Source organism: Globicephala melas, chromosome 7, assembly GCF_963455315.2.
Source record: "Globicephala melas chromosome 7, mGloMel1.2, whole genome shotgun sequence".
In the NCBI taxonomy this organism is placed as follows: Eukaryota; Metazoa; Chordata; class Mammalia; order Artiodactyla; family Delphinidae; genus Globicephala; species Globicephala melas.
In genome coordinates, this window is record NC_083320.1 from 65,902,857 (window position 1) to 65,928,111 (window position 25,255).

At 37.9% G+C, this 25,255-nt stretch overlaps 1 protein-coding gene across 3 annotated transcripts in view; it reads right to left on the bottom strand.

The window, feature by feature from the left end:
- The window catches only part of CSRNP3 (cysteine and serine rich nuclear protein 3), a 191,964-nt gene that overhangs the window by 20,052 nt on the left and 146,657 nt on the right, over positions 1 to 25,255 (bottom strand). For all 3 annotated transcript variants that reach the window (XM_060302331.1, XM_030849768.2, XM_060302332.1), the window contains one exon: positions 7,846 to 8,105. In XM_060302331.1, the coding sequence (XP_060158314.1) occupies positions 7,846 to 8,105 (260 nt within the window). The remainder of the gene's footprint in view (positions 1 to 7,845; positions 8,106 to 25,255) is intronic.

Genomic DNA, 25,255 nt, shown 5'->3' on the forward strand with positions numbered 1-25,255 from the left:
GTGTTAACTGCAACCTCATACTAATTGATTAATAAATATTTTTGAATGAATGAATGAATATCCTTAATCACTATGCTATGCTGCCAGCCGCTGTATCAGGTATCAGGGTTTACACATGTATAACAGTGCTTCCATCTAAGTAGCTTCTAGTCTGCTGGGGAGATGACCATGTAACAAATATGATACAGTGTGGTAAGTTCAATAAAATATATGAGCAAGTTATAGAAGCAGTGGGAAGGAGGAAATGATTGACAAATAAAATGGGAGGGGAGGTACAAAGACACAAAGTAGAATTATTTACTTCTTACTCTGATTCCACGTCTCTATCAAGGAGAAAAACCTTTAAACAAGAAATGGGAAAACAGCTAGGAAGGATTTCATGTAAAAACAAGAGGTGGGAGAGAGTGAAAGAGTACTGAGCTGTTTTATGTAAGAATACTCAGGCCCAGGGTATTCATGTTTTAGAGCAATGAAAAAGCTTAAAGTTATGATTGCTCAGTCAAATATCTGTGAAGAGTCATAGGGAAAGGAATTAAAAGGTAATCAAAATGCAAGTGAATTATTATTTTAAAAAGTGCTAATTCTAGGGCTTCCCTGGTGGCGCAGTGGTTGAGAGTCTGCCTGCCGATGCAGGGGTCACGGGTTCGTGCCCTGGTGCGGGAAGATCCCACATGCCGCGGAGCGGCTGGGCCCGTGAGCCATGGTTGCTGAGCCTGCGCGTCCGGAACCTGTGCTCCGCAACGGGAGAGGCCACAACGGTGAGAGGCCCGCGTATCGCAAAAAAAAAGAAAACTAAAAAAAATAAATAAATAAAAATAAAAAGTGCTAATTCTAGATAAAATTCCAGAAAAGATGATTTAAACAGATGGTCTGTACATGTGAAAAGAGGGAACAGTGACTGTTGCCTGGGCCCACTAGGGAGAAAATGTCCATTTGTCAAATTAAAGCCCATGAAGAATCTTAATATATAAAACAGACAAAAGCAAGAGTGAGGCACCCAGAGCCCTGACCCCACGGAACATAATTAGAAAACCAGTGATCTAGTCTTGAGATTCTCTGACAAAATTTCTTATGTTCTGTACATGGAAGGATGGAATACAAGATGATTAATAAGGGTATGGTTGAATGCATGGATTTTTAGTTAGTTGAAACGTTGAAAATGTTTCAAAGAACAGCGATGCTCGGCTCCTTTGCACCACCAATGAGGGATGTGGCACCTACACATCCTATCGGCAGCGGTGACCCACCTGGCAAGGAATCTCCAGGGAGGTCGCTGTGGGGTGGTGACAGGAAAGTCTCCCCCTTTTCCTCTTGAGGGTCACTACTCTGAGAGGGTATCCTGAACTTGGCCCTGTCTTGTTAAATATAGTTTTTAAATAATATATTGGATGGATAACTAAAAGGCAGGCTAATCATATCTTCAGATGACAAGATTAGGTTCATTAAAATAGAAAACAAAACTTTATTGATCCTTCTCTGTACACCATGTCTAGCGCTAAAGAAGATTCTTGCCCAGGAGATGTTAAAATGTTTTAATTTATGTAATGATGCAGACCTGATTTACCTGGGTTTTGTGTGTTTGCTTGCTTGTTTTTTGTTTGTTGTTGTTGTTTTACTTACCACCAGCATAATATGAACAAAAACATTGATTAAGGTCCAGAAAGCTACTGTACCTTTAGTGTATACTGTGGATAGAGTATCCACGACTTGGGAGAATGTAATGTAACATACTGAACAAATCTCACTAGGAGTACAATGTCCAGATCGAGTACCATATTGTGAGGTGGACATAAATAAATAGCATTATATCCAGAAGAAGGTAACCAAGGCCATAAAGTGTCTGAAAAACAGCAGGATTAGTGAAAAGAACTAGGGATGTTTAATCTTATAGAACAGAGACACATGGAGCCCATCCATATAGCCTATTATCAAATATTTGCGTGTCCATCAACACTGCTTTCAAACACTTGGAGTTTGGAGAACTGGGACAAGATTTATTCTACGTCCTTAGAGGCCAGAATTAGGGTCAAAAGGTACAATTAGATGATAGCAGTTTGATCAACAGAAAGAAGAACTTTCTAACAATTTACAGCTACAAAATGGAATTGGCTTTCTCAAAAAGCAGTGTGCTTTTATATATAGTAGTGTATATATGTTAATCCCAACCTCCTAATTTATCCCTCCCCCCTTTTCCTCTTTGGTAACCATAATCAACTATGCTACAATAAAATTTTTTAAAAATCAGTGTGCTTTGGGTTGCCGGAGATGTATAGTAAGGGGCTGGATATACAAATCTGCATATGTATTTGATGAAAGGAATTCCTGGTTACATGCTACGAGCTGGATAGATAACCTGGTCATTAAGGTCTCTGGCAAACTGAAGTAAAACATTCATATCATTTTGACATTCAGTCAAATCTTATAGTATAATTCTTTGGCTCATTAGTTGTTAATTGCAGGTGGCAAATTGGAACCAGATTAATCATGTCCTTGAAATGTTAGGTTGTTTTGTCAGCTAATAAATATTTCAACAACCTGAATTTACAATGAGTCTTTGGTTTACATATCGCCCCAAAAGTCACCAGAAAAGATGATAATATCAACAATAAGACATATAAATTTTTCATACATTCCTTTATCCTCCCTTCTGGTTCAGACAAACTTTGTCTCTTTTAGCAGCAGCTAATAAGCTAAATGAATCCAAGAGTGTGGCTGATAAATATTTAACAACTGGGTCTCTGAAAAAAAAAGGGAGGGGTGTTTCTAATTTGTTGTCGAATTTGTTTGTCTAATTGTGCTGTTAGTTTTGTGTTTGGCAAGTCGCACGGTGTGAATACTCCCATCGTGGGTGATTTTGAGCTACCACGGGGAAGAGATGAGACAATCCTCTTTAGTGAAGAATTTTTACAAGCTGGCTACAGACACCGCTGCATGAACCCCATATTTTAACCAGGAGAATCAGTTCAACAGATTTCTCCTCAATGAGAAGATCAATGTTTACTGTACAGGAAGAATGTAGAGATGTGATTACATATGCTTAAGTTTTCCATTTAAATGAAAATGCCAGCAATATTTTGAAAGAACCTATTCTTAAATATATTGCATTTGCTCAGGGCTGAAGCCCAGTCTCTCAGGATGCATCACTTTGGTTAGGTGTGTCTTCTCTGTTCTTGTCAAAATAGGCTGTACATGTGACATGGCAAATGGAAATCAGAGTTTTGCATTCAGTGTTGGAGCAGGCCTCCACTGAGGGTTGCATTCTGGAAGCACTGGTGCTACGTATGCTCCTGAGTAATCTCTACAGAGGCTGACAAAGAAGTTCTGTAGGAATAAGTGGAGCTTAAGACTACCAAGATCAGCAGATTCTGACCCGTCTAATAAGAACTGTGGTATAAGGAAACAGTTAAAACCACATCCCCAAATTTTGAAACTATAGGTTAGAGATATTCGGTGTCAACCACCTCTCACAAACCTCTAATCCCTCCTATCTCCTAGGTATTTAAGAACTTTACCTGTAGGTTAGTTAAATCACAAGACTCTTAAGAGGATACAAGGGGCAGGGCTGGGGGTGAAGAGGAAGAATTATAATATTGTACAGGTAAATTTCTAAATGAATAACACACAGTCATAAATCTAAGATTTGGGGTGAAGGAGATTTAGATAGAGATATTTTCAAGGTTGCTCCTTAAAGGAAGAGTCACCATCTGGTAACTTTTTTTATGAAGAAAGACAGCAAACAACCAAGCATTAGTCAAGGGACACATGAGAAAACTGTATAGCTTTGGAAAGCCTCTGGAAATGGTACAAGAGTAGAGAAAGGCTTGATCTTAGAAAGGAGAGGAAAAACAATCAATGTTGAAAAAACATTAAGAAAGAGAGTCCAGTGAAAGCTGTGAAAACTAAGGTACATTTCCTACACCAAGGTAGTAGAATCCAGTAAGATATAACCCCAGAGGCAATTCGAATGCCAAGGCTCTTTTGAAACATATAAATAGCCCCCTAATGCATTTTACAGACCCATGTGAAATGGGAATAAAGTCTAATGTAATTGTTCAACAATGTGGTGCAGATGATGAAATCTAAGTACTTAATTTGGAAAAAAGTATAGTATTAAGATGACTGCATTGATTACTGTGAAGAGTACAACATGTCTGAATGGGCTTGACAGGAAAAAAGTACTGTGCGCTGTAATTTAGAAATCTAAAGCTAGTTATTTCTTCTAGAAACATGCACTTTATTCAATAAGCTTTCTCTATTAATTGTTTCTAGGCAATGTTTGGAACACCAATGCCAGCAACAAAAAAGACACACTTGAACCCCCCCAAATAAAATTGGATTTGTTCTACAAATCTAATTGCATATATTATTTCTTAATATATTTAACTCATAATTTGATTAAGAGATGAATCACTAAATAAGAAGACATTTTACAATGAAGAGCTAAATTTCTATCTTATTTTGTTTCCAAAGAAACATCAAGAAACATCAAGATGCGTGTCTGTGTTCTTTTTACTAACCTTTCACTATGAAGGCCCCATGGGAGGAGGTGGTGTTGTATAAATGGGCTCACTATTTAGAACCTAGAGAGACACCCTGGAAAGACGCACAGGTAGAATGGAAAGAGAAACTTCTTACTCTTCTGGGGCTGTTGATTCTGAAGTAAGTAGGAAGGAAACTACCCAGTTCCAAGTCCAATGAGTTTCCTAGCAAGGGCTTAGGAAAAAGTTTGGTGCTGAGAGCTTTGGAAAGTGTTTTTTGTCAGATGCTGCCTTCTCTTTCCTTACTCAATGGGCAGCTCGCTGTCACCCACAGAGGGCCACCTCCAGGCAAAACCAAAGTGGCAAAGTTTGTCTTTAATAATCCTCCCTTTCCTCTTTGGACCCCTCTCTCAGCTACTGACCCTCTCTTGCTGCTCCAGCCAAAAAATGGAATCAATTTAGTCACATTTCGTTGCTTATGCCAGAGGTATATTTCAAAACAAACGTCACATTAAAAGTGAAATTTCAAGTATCAGAGTGAAATTTTTGGATAGGTAATGTTTTTGGATAGCTAATGTTAGATTTGGGGTAGTTAAACCTTAGACAAGCATAGTCAATGATATTTAAAAACTCATAAAAGTTAATACACTAGAGGAATCACAATTAAAATATATGTTTTCCTTCATTAATTTCCCTCAGCTTTTTTTAGCCAGTGAGTCCACATTGCCGTGATCTTTCATTCGTTTTATGTGACATGTGTTTCCGAGTTTTTGAATACTTTCAGTATAGGGAGGCTTAGATCAGATCACCTTAGAATCCCATTATCTTTTTGCTTGATATTCATTTGGAAGGAGTGATGATGTCCTAATGCCTTTTGTTTATATCTTCACCAAAAGGGAAAGCTGCATGTTTTCGGTTATCAATGACAAACCAAGACATGACACCCACTCGGATGAATGTCTTCCCAACTTCCAAAACTAAGCACAATGACAAAAGTAAATCAATAATAGAAGCCTCTTTTTTGCTTCTTCTTTAGCTTGTTAAAAATAAAAGGGTAGAAGTAACTGAATACAAATTATAGTATCAGAATATATCATTGCCTGGTATGGAGGAAGGACCCTGCAGGTGTGTAGCTCCCCCTAATAGTCATGGAATGTACAATGTGCTTCAAAGGTCACCACAATAAATCTTCTCTCAGATAGAATTACAGTCCCCCAGCTGTTAAAAAACCACTGCACACAGTACCAAACCCCAGAAAGGGACAACTCCCTATAGGTACAGAGATTGTCTTTCCCAATGCCTATAGGGAATAATCAATTAATTTTAGAATAGTAAGGAACAGGATAACAAAACCAGTTTTCTATTGAGTGAGCCAGTTACTTAACATCTTTGTGCTTCTTCTTCTTTGGCTGTACACATGGTCTCATAATTTACCTACCAGTGGGGTTTTGTTAGGGTTAAATAATGTTTATAAAATGCCTGGCAAATAAAAATCACTTAATGAAGAGCAGCCATCACTATTGTTCTGCCAATATTTGAATCTGGAGAATGACTTCACCCTTTGGGTAGGGGGTAGAGTTGGTTTGCAGCGGGTTAGAAAGGCAGAGGGTGGATTTCAGAAGCAAATCTGAGCATTATCATTAAATTAGGCTACATGCAAAGCAATCATGGAGGACAACAGTAACAGTGTCTGGCTACCAAAAAATCTGAAGAGACTTTCATTGAAATCTGTCAAAAATACCACCAAAGAAAATATAAGGCACACTTTAGGCTAGGTTGTGTCTAGCTTCATTTAAGCAACTGCCTTCTTGTAAATTGGGAACAAAGCACATGCATACATTGCAAAATACATAAAAACAAGGTGTTTTGAAACACACATCACACCTCTGCCAACTGACTTCATACTGGAAAACTAAAGGTACAGGTAACACAGATGTGCTTATGGTGCTTCTGCTATTTAACCAGTGATCCCTTATGTTTAGCACTCTGGATTTCCTAAGAAAGATTTCCTTTTTCATTAGATAATGATGGGAGAGCACTTTCTACATGTTGATAGGCTGATGGCTCAATACAAACATAAAGAGTGTCTCCGGTTGAGGAAAAGGTTTTCTGAGCTGTGTTTCTCTCCACTTAATCTCTAAGGTGGCACAACAATAGTTATCTCCACCTGGACCTCTCCCAGACATCACTTTGATAACTCAAAAGCCTCTCAAAAGCAGTATCTCCAAAAATGATCTCATTATATAACCACCACGGCACTGCCCGCCCGCACCCCCCGGCCTGAACCTGCTTCTCTTCCTGGATTCCTTGTCATATCCTCGTTATTGAGAAAAGTAATATCACCCACAACCCATTTAGTTTTGCAAGCCAGAAATTCAGGAGTCATTCTTGACAGTCCCCCTCTTTCCCTTCCTAATCCAACCCATCATCAAGGACTGTCGATTTTATTTCCTAAATTACTCCCTCTGTCCATCTCTCTTCCTCTCTCTACCATCAGTCTAATCTAACCTACCATCATCTCTCTCTTGGACCACTGTAATAGCCTCTTACCTGGTCTGACTCCATAAGCTCCCCCAACATGGCTGCCCCTGCCCCGAAACTATCCTCACATCATAGCATGAACTGAATCACATTACCCTGCCACCCCCAACCCCATGCTTAGGACTCCTGTATGACTTCTGATGGCATCAGGATGAAGAGGAAACAAATGCCTCAACCAGACTTACAAAGCCCAACCACCACCACCACCCCCCGCATTATTCTACTTTCTTCAACTCTGCTCCAGCCATGCTAGCTCTGTGTGCTCACCGTGATTCCTCCTGCCATGAGGCAGCTCCAGCTCTCCCTGCCGCCTGAACCACTCTTGCCAACACTTCCTGTCTATCTGTGCAGATTTCAGTTCAACCATCACTTCCTTGAGGAAACCTTCCTTGACCTCTGGACCACATCAATTCCCTGTTACTTACTTTCATAGCACCTTGCAACTCCCCTTCACAGCACTTCACGAAGATGTGGTTTTATTTTGTCTACATGATTAATATTTATCTTTCCTATTGATACGTAAGTCCCAGGAGAAAAGCAATCACATCTATGTTTCATACTACATAGTCCCAGCCCAAGCACAGGGTCTAGGATCTAAAGAAATATTCATAGGATGAATAAGTAAACAATGTCAGGTAAGTTTTCCACCCTGTTTTCAGGCGACCATACTGTTTTTGCTTTTAAAAAGCTTCAGCAGACAGTCTGTTGTGGAAAATGCCCAGTTTAATCTGTGGATCTAAATATGAAAATGGTTAATGCAACCAAAGTGAGGTAAGGATGGGGGGGTTGGCAAAAAAAAAAAAGTGAGCGTCTAAGGTTTTTTTACCTTTAGCTTTAAAGAATTCAGTTTTTCCTCCCTGAGGTGTTCTCTCAGCATCTCGCGGTGAAGCCTCTCCTGCTCTCTGGCAAATTCGCCCAGGGTGTACTGGCGCACGCTGTTGTGACGGCTAGACATGCCCAGGGTGCTGCCGCCTTGGCTGGGCACGCTCGTGAAGCCCTGCCTCCTGGTGAAGTAGTACACGGTGACACAACTGAAATGTACATTCTTCGTCCTCAGCCGCTTCTCCCTTTTAAGGATGGAGGAAGCTGAAAGGGAAAGAGACAGTTCAGTGAACAGCCAGGGCAGCAGTCTTCAGAAGAGGCGAAGAATTAGAAATTGCCACTCGATGATCTTCAATCTATGGTCAACCTTTTCTGGCTGGGAGACACTAAAAATGTGGTCTCTGAGTTGGCACCGATTTCTCTTTCCTTTCCTCTATTTTCTTCCAGCTGTGGCAGAGTAGACTTTTAAGTCCTTCTATAATGGTAGTCTAAGCAAACTTTTAGGAAAGTTGCCAGTAGTCTGTGGATCAGTGGCACAATTTAATTTCTCATTTCCCCTAACCTTTTAAGTTTTACTTTTATGGTTTTCACATGAGCCGTAGCATACTATAATCAGAAAAGACACATACTACAAACGCTTTGGCTCTTATTTTGATATGGAAGGCATCTGGCATGAAAAACATGTCTGTTTCTAAATTTTAGAAAATTCCAAAAAGCAGTAAAAATGTACACCAAAAAAGGCTCAAAGGCACCATTTAGGTATTTTTATAACCTAAATCTAACCAAGCTTTCATTTGATGAAAACTCCAATAAATAACATTACAGACAGTGGGATTTTAATCCAAGTATACATTGAGAAAATTGAAAACGTCATGAGATATATCAGAACTTTTATTACTAGTTACAGGGAAATCAAGATGCACAGAGCACGATGGAACGTTGAGATACACACTGTATTTGAGGGAAAAGAGAGCTACACGTTATAATCCTGACCTTTTGGAGTTGGAAGACATGCTAGACATCATCTAGCCCAGTCTTTTTCTTTTGTAGTGAAGTAACCCAGTCTTACAGAATTGGAGCTATCTCTTTCATGAAGAAAGAAATGAATGAAATAGACAGAAAGAAACAATGGACTCCTTGGACGTAAAAAAATACATATATGAGCTAACATTTATGGACTATGCAGAGAACTCTACATGAATTATCTCATCTTATCCTTATAACTCCTTGTGTTGAAATTACCCATGTCTCCATTTGAGGAAACCAATCCACCAAAGGTTAAATAACATGGCCAAGGTCACATAACTAGTGGTGAAACTGGGATTCATTATTCAAGAGCCCAGTCTTTTAACCATCATTTCACAGTAGAGAGCTGAGGTCATGCTAAGGGAGCTGAACAAGGCTGAGATTTGGTGTCACATTGCTTCTGGTAGATGTCAACTGCTGCAGACTCCAAAGATGACTTTTTTTTGGGGGGGGTGTATATCTCTTTTTAAAAAATGTTTTATTTTTATACACTTTGTAAAGGTTTCTTCCCATTTACAGTTATTTCAAAATATTGGCTATATTCCCTGCGTTGTACAATACATCCTTGCACCCATTTTACACTCAATAGTTTATACCTCCCACTCTCCCATCCTTTTATTGTTCCTCCCCCCTTCCCCACTGGCAATCACTGGTTTGTTCTCTATATTTGTGAGTCTGCTTCTTTTATATTATATTCACTAATTTGCTGTATTTTTTAGATTCCACATACAAGTGATATCATATGGTATTTATCTTTCTCTGTCTGACTTATTTCACTTAGCATAATGCCCTCCAAGTCCATCCATGTTGCTGCAAATGGCAACATTTTGTCCTTTTTTATGGCTGACTAGTATTCCATCATATATACATATACCACAGCTTCTTTATCCATTCATCTGTTGATGGACACTTAGGATGTTTCCATACCTTGGCTATTATAAATAAAGCTGCTATAAACATTGGGGTGCATGTATCTTTACGAATTAGTGTTTTTGGTTTTTTTGGATATATATCCAGTTCATATGGTAGTTCTATTTTTAGTTTTTTTTTTGAGAAACTTCTGTACTGTTTTCCATAGTAGCTGCACCAATTTACATTCCCACCAAAAGTGTACAAGGGTTCCCTTTTCTCCACATCCTCCCAAAATTTGTTATTTGTAGACCAAAGATGATTTCTATTTGGAAGGCTGTATAAGCAATGAAGGAAAAGTGAATACAGCGTCACTTTGGATTTATATAAGAATATTCTTTCAAGGGGTTCAAGTTCATTTATCTCATTTTTCCCCCATAAAACTCTCAAGTCAAATACAGAGAGGTGCTATGACACATCTCATTTCAAGGATTTACTTATTCGATAAATATAAACCAAGGGCCTACTACATGCCAGGCACTTTCTAAATGATTGGACATACTGGTGAAAAAAACAGATGGTGATCCCTGCCTGTACGGAACTTCCACTTCCAGTGATGAGAAACTCAGACAGAAGAAACAGACTCAAAGATTACAGAGCAAGAGAAGGAGGACATTTGGGCAAGAATTTAGCTTTCCCAACTTTCTCTCCTCTTTATTGCTTTACCTCTCCAGAAGAGATTGCCAGGAAGCAAATGCTTTCAAGCATGTACGTAGTTCTCCCATTTATTTATGTACACGTTCACGGCAAAATACTTGTACTCCTGGCAGCAGTGACAATTTTCAACTTAGATTTAGAAGCTCTGATCTGCTTCATAACTGTATGTTAAATCATCTCAAAACAGAGAAGAATTTGTCAAAATGTAAAAGATCACTGTAAAAAGCAAAATTCTATAATCTGCCCAGTAATCTGCTACCCTATCTGACAGCCTCATCCGGCACCACCTTACAGCAGGCTAGAGACTCTGCTTTTTGGGTGATAACTTTCAACCTAATTTACTCTTAGTATCATACAAATGATGCCCTGAAGACATTATCTTTCAAGGCCATAATTTACAAATGAAATAAAAACATTTTAATGTACTCATTTAAAATAATTACTATAAACACCTCTGATAATTTTATTACTTATTTTTTAGACAATTCATAGTACTCTAGACAAATTTCCTTTTAAAAAAATTTACTTAGATTTTGTACCTGTATTTTTAGATTATAAGAATTCTTCATGGACTTCCCTGGTGGAGCAGTGATTAAGAATCTGCCTTCCAATGCAGGGGACATGGGTTTAAGCCCTGGTCCAGGAAGATCCCACATGTCACGGAGCAAATAAGGCTGAGCGCCACAACTACTGAGCCCACATGCCACAACTTATGAAGTCCGCACACCTAGAGCCCATGCTCCGCAACAAGAGAAGCCACCACAATGAGAAGCCTGCGCACCGAACTGAAGAGTAGCCCCGGCTCGCCGCAACTAGAGAAAGCCTGCGCGCAGCAACGAAGACCCAATGCAGCCAAAACTAAATTTATTTAAAAAAAAAATTCCTCAACCTTCTGGATGAATCTATTGTACCATCCTTTCACAAAAAGCCAGATTACACTTTCCCCAAAAGACAGTTAAGAGATGTTTTTCCAAGGCTTAGAAGAAGACAATAGTTGCAGAGAGCAGAAGCCCTTTACCTGGGCTCTTGGCATTTCTAACACTGTCAAAGTGCACTAGGATTAGTGCTTCCTCCTATCCACTAGGGTTTATAATTCAAACATGTGCTTATACTTGTTTTAGCACTTGCATGTTATAAATAGCACTGTAGAAACAATGATCAAAAAGCCTATGGGATATATTTAAGAGGAAGGCTTTGAAATGCCACAAGATCAGCCTTATGAAGGATTTTTTTTTTTTTTTTTTTTGCATTATGCGGGCCTCTCACTGTTGTGGCCTCTCCCATTGCGGAGCACAGGCTCCGGACGCGCAGGCTCAGCGGCCATGGCTCACGGGCCTAGCCGCTCCGCGGCATGTGGGATCTTCCCGGACCGGGGCACGAACCAGTGTCCCTTGAATCGGCAGGCGAACTCTCAACCACTGTGCCACCAAGGAAGTCCAATGAAGGATATTTTAAGTGTGGCTTTCCTAAACTTAGGAGCCACTCACGTTTCTCTTCTGATGATTGAATTGGAGTCCCAGAATGGGCTCTTGTGGGCTATCTCCTGTCTCCAAGCCCCGATTTGACTAACATCACAGAATGAAGTTATCAAAAAGAAGTCTGTGTTCTTCAAGCCTGGGAAAAACAGAGTAAATTCACTCAGCACAACTGCCTTAGGGAATCCGGAACCTCCCTGAAATATCTACCTAGTAATTTGTGCCCTTTACAGAATGATTGAACTCAACTTTGTGTCTCTACAGAGTCCAGGGGTTCATTTTACTACCGTGAGGTCAAGAGCAAGAAGAAAGAAGAAGGAGAAGGTGGCTTTCATTACTGCTTTGAAAAAGAACTAGTCTGTTTTCATACACAAGGCTAAGTTTTTGTTGCCTCTCAGCTCCTCTTCTTTTATCCCATTCACCATTACCATCCTGAAGCAGAAGTGTCTAAATGCAACAGTACTATATATCCTGCCCAGGACACAGCTTTTGGGACCACCATTATGGTGGTCCAACAGGGCATACTGGTGTTGCTGTAAAATGATCACATATTATGGAGATAATATTGACCCTTGTAAATTAAAGGAACAAAAAGCACAGAGTAACTGACATTAGCCATCTGAAGAAGCTACCCAACCTTAAAAAATGCTTTTAAAAATAAGTGAAGAAGAGAGTTGAGAAACTGACTAATTCACAATGGCAGGGTCAGAATGTAAGTAGATAAAATAAAATAAGCTGTACCATACATTATAATAAAGAGTTCATGATCAGAGTGGATTAAAAATGGAAGCCACTTGGGATTAGCAGATGCAAACTACTATATATAGAATGGATAAACAACAAGGTCCTACTGTAGAACACAGGGAACTATATTCAGTATCCTGCGATAAACCATAATGGAAAAGAATATGAAAAGGAATATATATATATATGTATAACTGAATCACTTTGTTGTATAGTAGAAATTAACACAGCATTGTAAATCAACTACACTTCAATAAAATAACTTAAGAAAAAATGGAAGCCATAGTGCAGCCACTCTGGGGCCAATGCTTGAGCAGCAATCTAGTTACCCTCCTAAGGCACACCTGGCTCTTTTAGTGTCAACAGCTATCAGCAAAGCCCTGGTATAGCTGGAAAGGCAGAAAGCAGTAAACAGAACTATGTATTTTGGCACTAAAGTTGGCACATGGAGGTTGAGAGTTTATGGTCCAGTCTGATGCTAAACAAGGGGTAAATTGTGGAAAATATTAACTCTACCATTTGGGTCTGAAGTTAATAGCATACTTCTATGCGCTATGCTCAAAAGGAAAATACCAGGTGATTTGTAAGTCAATATTTTGAGTCTATTTTTCATTTATTTGGAGGAAATTCCGTAGAAGCAAAGTAAGATTGCTGAAATTAATTTGTTTATCTTGGTAAATCCTGGGCAATAAAAACTTGTGTTTTTGCATCATACAGACCAAATTAGTCAGGGGCTCTGAAAGTATGCATGTTGTTTCTTACCTTTTGAAGAACAAATCAAGATCAAATCAGTTACGAAATCATGCATGAAAACTAGCTTTCAAACAGAAAATCCAGTTTCATCAGAAAATATTTTGCATAGAAATTAGCATAACAGCTTAGATATTAAATCAATTTCCAATGTTTAAAATTATTAAGACTAAAAAAAAATGTCCTCAGTCTTCACAAGTGACTTCTGAAAATTTCCTGTGATCATATTTTCACATCTTCTCCAGCTTGATGTGATTGTCAAGGTTGGCCCCTCTTGATCATGGTGTCACACACATGGTCTCAAATCTTAACCACAAGTAAGGAGTGAAAATGGATCTAGTAACCAAGAAACATAGGAGTAGTTCCTTTGAAAATGAAGGCAATTTTGCTATCAAAAGCAATCCCTCCTGGTTCTAATTGTCCCCTTTTATTCCTTTAAGTCACATTCTCAAGTTTCTCAAATATATTTGCCCCAGTTGTGTTTATTTTGTTACTTTGCTCAAGTAAGGTACTTAGGGCCGCAGTAAATCATTTTAGTGGGAGCAATTCCAAAAGACTGATAAGAAGGAAATATCTTAAGGCATGGGTAAATGAGAGGCAAAATGAAAGTAAAGACTAATTGGGAATATTTTCCTTCCAATCATGAACAAAATCCAAATTACCCTAAGTATGTAACATAAAGTGATGGCCAAATCAATGTTATGGTATTTTATACTCAGTATGTTACTTTATACTCAGTTATGAAGGATATAACGCAGGCAAAAACAATCACAAAGGAAAGAAAGAGACTTTCCCAAACACTGAACATGTTAGAGACAATATTGGGGTATTCCCAATATTTTGGAATTGAAGTGCTTTGCATTTCCCAAAATTTCATCAGAACTGAGACAGTCAGTAAGTGTAAGAAAATGTCAGAATCCATCAAAGAGCAAACCAGCGGCTTGTTTTTCTTTTACTACTGACTTTATTTCTATGAAAGCAGCATTCAAAAGCAAAAATCAAGGAAGAGTAGCTCCCACTTGAAGTGATGCTCAAGTTATCAAGTCTCAATTTGTATTTGGTTTCCTACAGTGTGAATGATAGCTCTAAATGCTTTTCAAATTGTAGCGCATCTGTCTCTCCAGCTCCTAAATGCCATTCTTCCCCATCTCGAACCAACCAACCAATTTATGTATTAGTAAAGCAGCAAATAGACTGGAGAATATAAAATATGATAGACATACATAAGAACCAGTCGTCTTCTGATTCTGATGTCAGTCCTTCTGTAGAGGACTAGGTTTATAATTTGTAGACAAGATTAGGTAGTTTAACCATAAGTATTTTCCATCCTATAACAAGATGAAAATATTCACCAATGGATTACTTTTGAGACTAATAATGTCTTTTGTTCATTGCAGCTTCTGAGTGAAATAATTCAAGATGAGACCCTTTTGGTTAAATCCTTAGTTTACAAAAACAAAACAAAAAACCCTCTCACGTAAGACTGTGTGATAATACATTTTCTATCAAGATATGTAAAAATATTGTATATGCATTTAAGCAAAAAAAAAATTAACAAGAAGAGAAATAATATAAAAAGATGACCCTTGAGGCTAAAGCTTTGTTTTGGATCATGAATATTCATGTCACGTCGTCATCCACTGAGTCTGTCAGCTACGTCCACACAAGCAAGCACGAGATCTGCGTGGAGGGAACCAGCTCTCTCCTGAGTCTCTCCTGACAGCTACAGCCCAGGCCACTCAGCACACTGCAATTATAGGGGTGGTTTAATAGTGTAATCATCTACTTGCCATCCTCAGCTTGAAAAAAAATAAGGTTTATTGCCCAGGATTTTGATGTACATTCAGAAAGCGGCATATAAAAATTAAGTGCAAGCTTCGACCTTCCAGCTTTGATGTCATAAATAATTAAGATGATTAACTCACAAGGAGTGGTTGGTCATTTCTCAGAACTAGCTGTTTTTCATTCACACATTTTTATTTATTAAAGGTGCCCCCTGCACTTTCCCCCTAATTCTTGTGAGTAATCTAAAAAAATAGGGAAGAGGTCATTTTGTTCTCATACTTGTTAGGACAAAAGGGATAAATACGATAGTTTGGAGTTATAAACTTGAAATTAAAAAATTGGGAGAAACTAGTAAGGACCTAGTGTATAGCACAGGGAACTCTACTCAATATTCTGTAATAACCTATATGGAAAAAGAATCTGAAAAAGAATGGATATATGTATATGTATAACTGATTCACTTTGCTGTATTCCTGAAACTAATACAACATTGTAAATCAACTATACTCCAATAAAATTGTTTTAAAAATGGAAAGAACAAAATTTTAAAAAGAAATCATGTTCTCTCTTTTTAATCTTAATATATAGTTGACTTAGCACTGACCCTCTCCTGCTTACATTAAACGGCTGTTCCACTGAAAATGTGATGTGACTTAGAAAGCGCTAGCCATCAACATCAAATGCAGTTAATACTGGGGATGGTGAATTGTTAAACTAAAACAAATTTAGATTAAACCGTAGATTAAAATAGCACCACTAACTGAGCGATCTACCAAGTTTCATTCTAATTTTCCTTTTTCATCAATTCATCCATCAAATAGTACTAGGCATCATGAATCTTGGAGTTTTAATTCTATATTTGACATGAAGTCTTCCTTCTGGTCTTTATATGATAAATTGTGTGTTTATATGATACATCACTTAAAGTTTGCACATTAAAATCCTTAAGCAAAATATTCGAAAGACAGTATAATATTAAAGTGTTTTGCTAAATCTGGGCCCTGCATTCTGTTCAGTTCTGCCCCAAACAGACTGGAAGTTGGGAAATTTCTTTCCTGTTCCATATATTCAACTCGCCATCTGACCTTATTACTAGTGAGAACAATTTCACAGAATTATGATCAACATTATTATCACCTCTTTTCTCTGTTCACACTATGTATATTCTTTTAGATAACATTAAAATTTTACAAGGAACCTAAGATTTCTACAGAGCTGATATTAACATTTACATATGGAACATTCATTATTACTGAGGTCTTTACTGTCTTCTCATTTTTAAAGAATGCTTCTTTATTATAAGCATACGGTATTACTAATGAATTAGAGAAAATATTATCCTATCCCGATACCTGGAAAATAGTAAATTGTTAGATAATGTACTTACATCAAAATCTGAATTCTAAACTTGCTGATCTCCATTATACAGATTAGATTAATGGGCACCTTCATTTCTCAGTCATTAGTATTTTCAGAATTATGTTTATCTACCTCACAGGAATATTATCAGAAATAATTACCTTTGTTAAAAGCCTTAGGAATCACAGATGGAAAGCATTACATATGCAGACTACTATCTTGGTATTGCTGTTAAACCAAGCAAAAAGTGTGTTTCTTTATTATCAGTGAGAAAATAAGTACCACCTACTTCCCAGCTTGTTCCTTTAATCTCTCATATGTGCAATTAAACCCTAAAACTTCATGCTTAAGAAATACATTTCTCTGCTACTAAAGTAACAGCTATTTCCAAAATATATAAACTTAAACTCCCACTTTATTAAAATCTCAACATGGATACCATCTTAAGACTATACCGTTTCTTTAATTGGGAAAAAAAGGTAGTCATTACTAAACATAAATATTCGCAGTTCTGGCTGCAGTCCAAGTTGTAAGCACTTTCCTCTGCTGTCTCAGCAATTCTCCTGATGTCAAAGACACATTAAAATAAATGGGAACCATATGGCTCCGCAGCAGAATACCCACGCTCTTACAACGGAGAGGGCAATGCAATTCATTACCACCATTGGAGAAATATTTGGGGGATATAGAATATCTCAATGCAAAATAAAGCTGCATGAGGCAGGTCATTTGATTAAAATGCTCACACAGTGACAGAAGGAGACATTTGCTATTCTTTGGCTCTACTAACCTGTTTTGCTGCTTTTTACATTTTCTCAGTACCACCATGAGCCTCTCCTGTTAGAAGGATTAAACAGCACTTCCCACCTGCTCAATGACTTTCCCACACAGTATCTCATCTGATCCAACAATATAGCCCCATCAAGCCTCACATATCTCGACAATCCAGGTCAGAACATCACTGAACAACAATAACAACAAAACAAAGCAAAATCCTCTAAAACAACAAGAGCAGCAACAAAACTCTTCTAAGAGCAAGTCATTCTGCAGAACAACACTGGGTCAAAGATAGTATACTTGAACTTTGAACTTTCCCAGGAAGGATGAAATCTGGAATCACCTTTTTCTTTTTTACCCTTAGGCCTAAAAAGTCTTTATTATACTTACCCCCAATAAAAATCCAAATCGTTAAAAACATAAAAGGAAGAAGTTCATCAATGCTGTATTATTGGCTCCGTATGTTAGAAATGCTAAATTTCAAAAAGAGATCCAGGGCTGCAGAGTTGGGATTAAAGCAGAGGCTGCAAAGGCAGCTGGGAGGGGGGCAGCTGGGGTTACTGAGATGCCTTCTGTTTCCTGGTTGTCAATGAGTGATTTGGGAGGCTTGTAAACGTCAAAAAAAAAAAAAAAAAAAAGAAAGAAAAAGAAAGAAAAGAAAAACTTTATGATTTTTCTACAAACATATATATTTTTCGATTGAGCATATTCTTCAAGTTCTCATAATCTCCTCCTTGTCTGTTTTAACACTTTTTAAAACTTCGAATAAGGAAATCTCTGAAGTATCACGTCTGGCATAAAATTACTACCCAATACCTAACAATACCAGGAAAATAAATTGAGACTCAGCTCAAATGTCAACTTCAGGAAGACTTTCATAGAATCCTTAAGATGAGGTAAATGCTCTTTCTACACATTTCCAGAACATCGCTGCCTTGATACAGATGAGTGTGCGTTTCTCCTCCACTGCCTGCTAAGGACCTAGGGGGCAACGACTGCATTTTGCTCCCTGGGGAACCCTCAGCGTACAGCACAGAGCTGGGCACGGAGGACTCACTTGATAAATGTCTGGGTCACTAAATTCGATGAATGAATAACTGAACTATGGGCTAAATAAGTAAACATATACATTTCCTAAATATATTTTCCTTAATTTTAAATGATAAGATGACATTTGACAGTTTTCCCCTAAAGCCTCATGGTCAGTGTCTTCCTTCCTCACTAATTTCTATTCACTTTATTTTCTAGAGACACCTTTCAATAAAAACCATTATATACTGAAGAGGGGACACATTGCCCTCATGGCTTGAGGGTACACATAACTTTTGTATTAACAAACCATTTGAAATATGCTATATTTTACACTTCACTAGACCTAACATAAAAAAACAAACCCTGGCACCATAATAAACCTCTAAATAATCCATTAATAATGAGTTGGTAAACCCATCTCTGAAAAGCAAGTAGCTGGCAAGGGAAAGTTATCTGAATATTATAAAACGGTTTTGAAAGAGAAATCCTGTTGATAAAATATCACTAATTGGACAGGGCTTCCCTGGTGGTGCAGCGGTTGAGAGTCCGCCAGCTGATGCAGGGGACATGGGTTCGTGCCCCGGTCCGGGAAGATCCCATACGCCGTGGAGCAGCTGGGCCCATGAGCCATGGCCGCTGAGCCTGTGCATCCGGAGACTGTGCTCCGCAACGGGAGAGGCCACAACAGTGAGAGGCCCGCGTACCACAAAAAAAAAAAATATATATATATATATATATCACTAATTGATATTGACCTCTGGCAAAAACAGGATTGAAATTCGTGCCTTTAGCAGTTCATTAGTGATAGATCTACAAAACAATTCTGTCTCTTAGTATTTAAATTATCTTCACCTTAAAGTAGTTACTTACCTTAAAATATCATATTGCACAAGATTTATAATTTCCTATGAAATTTTATAATAACATCCATATTCTAAGTCATCTAATTTTTCTCTTTTTGTTGATAGTGGTGATTAAACATAAGTAAAAACCATGGTTGATGAGCTCCTGAGAAAAGTTGCAGAAGCAAGCAAGGAGGATTTAAATTTTTTTTTTTTTTTGCGGTACGCAGGCCTCTCACTGCTGTGGCCTCTCCCGTTGCGGAGCACAGGCCCCGGACGCGCAGGCCCAGTGGCCATGGCTCACGGGCCCAGCTGCTCCACGGCATGTGGGATCTTCCCGGATCGGGGCACGAACCTGTGTCCCCTGCATCGGCAGGCGGACTCTCAACCGCTGCACCACCAGGGAAGGCCGGATTTAAATTTTTATTGAAATATGAAAGCAAGATAGAATTGATACAATATGGGCTAGAATGTAAATTGAATGAAGGCAGAGATTTGTCTTCTCTGGGACGATTTTACCTTGACACTAAAGAGTTATCTTGTTAACGTTTTGCAGATGGGGGCAAAAACATGAGTTTCTGGATCAGAAACAAACTACTTCATTGTTCACAGTACAGCAAGCAGCATGAGCATCTTGTTCTTGTTGGTACTCCTTGTCCCCCAGATTCTATGGGGGCAATGTGGAGGGGTCAAATAGATGCTACATGCATAGTAGGTTTGCATTGTACCAAAAGCATAGTAAGTTTGGGAACCCACTGTTTTTTTAGTAAGCAGTAAGCAAGCCTGCTCTTCGTCTGGAAGGAAGGAGACATTACTTCATCCTTCAGGGCTGCTTGCTACAAATGCAACACTGAGAAATGGCCCAGGTATAGAGGGGACAGGGCAGTGCATTCTTGGCAAGGGTCTCCCAACAGATTTTTTATTTATTTTGTTCATTCATATATCCCAAGCACCTAGAATAGTGTGGGGATATATTTAATACATAGTTTTTTAATGAATGAGTGGAATTTATTGATAGGATTCTACTTTTATTAAACTCTAATTCTTGCAAAATAAAAATTTCATAAGCACCTACATCATAACTATTTATTACTTAGTATGTGAAAGCAATATTCAAAACACATAAAGAAACAATTTTCCCTATAAAGAGTCTATGAACTAAAGAGTTTCCTAGAGAATGCTTCGTGAGGTATTTTTATTCCTGTAAAGTATAGCATTGTTCCTCTCGGTCTCTTCATAGCTCACAGATACCTCCCTTTGCAAACATCTTGCCAAAGGAGAGAATAAGTCCAAAGTTCTTGGGAATGATTTTGGCAGCCCCCAGGAGTAGTACCAGTTACGATTTGCTATCACATCTATGGGGCATGTAAGGGAATACAGGTGTCCCTCAGTATCCATGGGAAATTGGTTCTAGGACCCCCCATGGAAACAAAGCCCATGGATACTCAAGTCCCTTATATAAATTAGTATAATATTTGCACATAACCTATGTACATCCTCCTGTATACTTTAAATCATCTCAAGCTTACTTATAATAGCTAATACAATGTAAATGCTATGTAGATTATTGCAAATACAATGTAAATATTATATAAATAGTTGCCAGAGCATGGCAAATTCGTGTTTCTCTTTTTGAAACTTTCTGGAATTTTTTCTGAATATTTTTGATCATTCATTGGTTTAATCCGCAGATGCAGAATCCATGGATATGGGGGGGCCAACTGTGTGTATCCATATATATTCTCAGGTACCTCTGGAGGTATAGAAACAGTCCTCCTTTTGGGATCTATGTTTTCCCTTTCCTATGCTACTCTTATGACATATGGGTTGTTACAAGAAATATTTTTTCCAAAGCTAAATGTGACCTCAGGTTCAGGCTATGTAAGGGAGAAGCAAAGGTGTAAAAAGGTTTCTTTTCCTTCTACATTTTAGGATTTTATATTCCTTGGGATGGAAGAGAAAAAATGAGCGGAATGAGTATACTGTGTTTAATAAAAGCAGGATTCAGCCTCTTCTATCTTCAAGAACACCACTTCTCAATGATTTCTATGTTTCTTTTATTGTCTGGAGTGAACTCAAACTTGGAATCTTGGTTCTCAGCATCTTCCACTAACCAGTTCCCTGACCTCCCTCTCATGTATATGTGGTCTTCAATGTTGCTAAGTCCAAGTTTTAAGTGACTTTCACAAGCAAAATACTCATCTCCAACCCCTGCCACAGACCAATTCATTCACCAAAGGGAGCTGGTGCTGGGAGTTGGAAAAAGGAAAAATGTGAGAAGCAGAATCAATTTGAGGTAGACCCTGCCTTGACCCCCAGACTTCTGGCCTTTGATCAAGAATTCAGTAGGGATAACGTAGGATGTTTTTTGAGTATGTGAATAATCTTGGAAGAGTTAAGGGACTATTATTGTTCCCAGATGGTAATGGATATAATTACTTTCCATCAACAGAAGAAGTTACCCCTTTTTCTTTTACAAGTCATTGAAATTAAGAAAGACTAGAGGAGGCCATAGGTAGCTTTGAGCAAAGAACTCTTTGGGGAGGGGAGGTCTGGGTACAAGGATCCAGGGTGCCCCAGGGCAGCTTAGGCATATTAGGGAAAGATAAACCAGGACTTGGTGAACTGTTGCTGTTACCTAGTTTAAAATTTCATGCAATCTGTTACTACAATCTATTGCTACACATTTCGATAATCTATACATAAAGTAAGGATGTTTGTACATATGCCAATTTTAATGATAAAGGTGTGGAATCACAAAGTTTGGAAACTTACTAGTACATAAGAGGTGAAATTGGAAAAGACAAACTTGGATAATTTTAAAATGTTGCTTCTATTATTGAAGTTTTATTTGTGTATTCACCGTGTGCCAAGGACCTTTCTTATTGCTTTATAGGTAGTAATTCATTGAATCCTCACACCAATACAAGCATGGTTTGAATAGGTACAACTGTTCAATTTTGTGGCTGAAACTGAGGTCCAGAGAGGTGAAGTGGTTTACGAAAACCTTACAGCCGGTAGCAGGGAAGCCTGATCTGAATTCAGACAGTGTCAGTCCATAGCTCAAGCTGTTAATCTTGACAATATCCTCCCTCCCTTCCTTAGTTCCGGAATGGGCTAATACTCTTTTTTCTTCCTTCTTATATTCCATGAAAACCTGCTCTCAGGACTCAGAAAAAATCTAGAATTAGGGCAATGATAATCTAGCCGCATTATTAAGAAACCAGGAAGAGAGAAAGCAAGTTGTTTGTGTTTTAGAAGCCGTTAGAAGCAACATAGGTAGTAAACCATTGTAAGCCTCTGCTGTTTTATCACCAGAATGCTAGTGGCCTTGAGCTATAAATCCTAACGACACAGGCTTTGGAGTCAGACACACCAGCAGGTTCATTGCTAACTTGGGTCAGTTACTTAACCCCTGTTTCCTTATCTCGAATCTCCCAGGGCCACTGTGACAAAGTAGAGGTTATAACCATGAACTCTGGAGCCAAAGCACTTAGTTCAAATCCTGGGTCTGCCATTTACTGGCTGTGTGACCTTGGACGAGTTACTTACTCCCTCTATGACTCATGTATAAAATAGTTTTAATAATAAAACCTACTGCATAGTGTTGTTACAAGGATTAAACAAATTAACATTTGTCAAGCATTAAACAAAGCTTGGTGCATAGTAAGTACTATATGTTTGTTAAATAAAAATAAAGAAATTAATAAATCATTCATATAATTTGAATTCACATAAATCATTTATATAGAGCAGTAGAGCGTCTGAAATGGAGTGATCGATGTTTGTTAACTATTCATTGACAGGGACTAGTCCTGTATGACAAGTGTTTTACAATGAAAATGCTTTGTTCTGTACTTTAAATGTAGAATATTCTGAACTTTAAACATATTTCTTTTCATTTTTGGTACATTTTGGCCATTGAGTATCTGACATATATATATCTGACATAGCTGACATACATATTTTGGGAATTATGCAAAGTCCTAGGGCTGTAACTGAATAAAAGACAAAAGGTACCCCTAAGGGACATTTAGTCTAAGGAGGATATTTTAATCTTGATTTCGTGGAGGAGACCATGGAGGCTCAGAGTGGTTTTCATCCAAGGTCACAAGCTGGCAAATGAGCCTCACGTTCAGCTCCATCTGGCTTCTTGCTGGTGCCCTTTGCATTGCCCTGTTCTGCTCTTTCTCCTCAGGTGTCAACATACCTGCTTTGCCATTCTCAGTTTTGCTCTTTCCTTGCTGTGGGTATTGCAACTCCTGTCTATACTTCAAAATTATAGGATTTAAAGAACACTTTTCTTTTTACTTGTTCCCTTCAACATGAATTGATTTACATTTATCCGTCTATTCATTTCTTTACTCATCCATATTTATCACCATTTATCTGTGGCCAGATCACAAAGATATGAAGATACAGTCAGTCCTCATTATTCATGGATTCTGTATTTGTGAATTTGCCTACTTGTTGAAACTTACTTGTAACCTCCAATCAATACTCATGGCACATTCGTGGTCATTCACAGACATGCCCAGAGCAGTGAAAAGTTTGAGTAGCCTCATGTTCTCAGCTGAGACTGAACAAGGGGACTGCCTGCCTCTCTGTTTCAGCTCTCCTAGTGTAAACGTGCATCCTTCACGTAGTATGTTTAGTGCCACAGGATTTGCACTTTGGGGCTTCTTGTTGATCATTTTGCTGTTTAAAATGGCCCCAAAGCGTAGTGCTGAAATGTTCTCTAGTATTCCTAAGTGCAAGGCTGTGATGTGCCTTACAGAGAAAATATACACGTGTTAGATGAGCTTTGTTCGGGCGTGAGTCACAGTGCTTTTGGCCATGAGTTTAATGTTAATCAATGAACAATAAATATTAAATAAGGTGTTCTGAAATAGAAACACACTAAACAAGGTATGTATTGATCAGTGAATGAAAATCTTAGGACTAGAGGCTCCTAGAAACCTAGCCCTGTATTTCTCCTAGGAGCAGTGGTTCAGTATTTGCTCATTTGGTGTTTGCTGCAACTTTATAGAACACAACTACCATGAATAATGAGAATCAGCTGTACTTCTTCTTTGTTCATGGGCCATTTTGTAACAATTGACGGCTGAGCAAAGTTAATAAATAGAAAAGTGACAAAAATGGTATTTAAATGATTAAAATATATAAAAAGTGTTCAAACTCACTAATAATCAAATAAGTAAAAATCAAAACAATAACAAAATCCAATTTTTTCCCATTTAATTAGCAAATAATACAAAATTCTAATAATCTTAAATTGTGGCAACAGTACAAAGAGATGAGCACTTTTCTATACTACTGATTGGTATATAAATTATTGCAACATTTTCAGAAAGCAATTTCTCAATGTATACCAAGAACCTTAGAAAATCTTCATCTTGTTTTGAATAAAAATAATTCTGAATCTAGAAACTGATCTTAAAAAATTAAGAAATTTAAAAAATTATTTATGTCCAAACATGTTCAAGTTATGCATACTGCCAAACTGAAAACCCCTAAATGCTCAACACTATGGAAACGGTTGAGTTAAAACAAGCCTCTGTCCATATGAAGGGATAGTTCTGTAGCCAACAAGATTAATAAGATTGTGCAGATGTTTTAATAATACTAGAAAATGCCTGATATAGTGTTCAGTAAAAAACAGTAGCAGATTAGAAAAAAATGCTTAACAATACAGAGCAGCTATATAATAATACATGAAAGAAATACTGGGAAAATATACCACAATGCTAATATTGATCATTTTGGAGTGACAGGGTTATAGTTTTTAAAAATCCATTTCTTTATGCTGTTTTGAATTTTCCAACTCTTCTACAATGAACATCACAAAAAGCTGAAAACTTAGACTGTAAAATTTCCATTGTGCCCTTTAAAAACACTTCTATAGCTTTCTGAACATAAGACAATAAAATTGTTTAGTGCCTTCATGAAGTGGCATTACTATAAATGAGTCATCTTATACCCCAGCACTTATGACCATATGTTTCACATTTTCTAAATTCCATTAAATATAAGCACAAGTACTTATACATAGAATTCC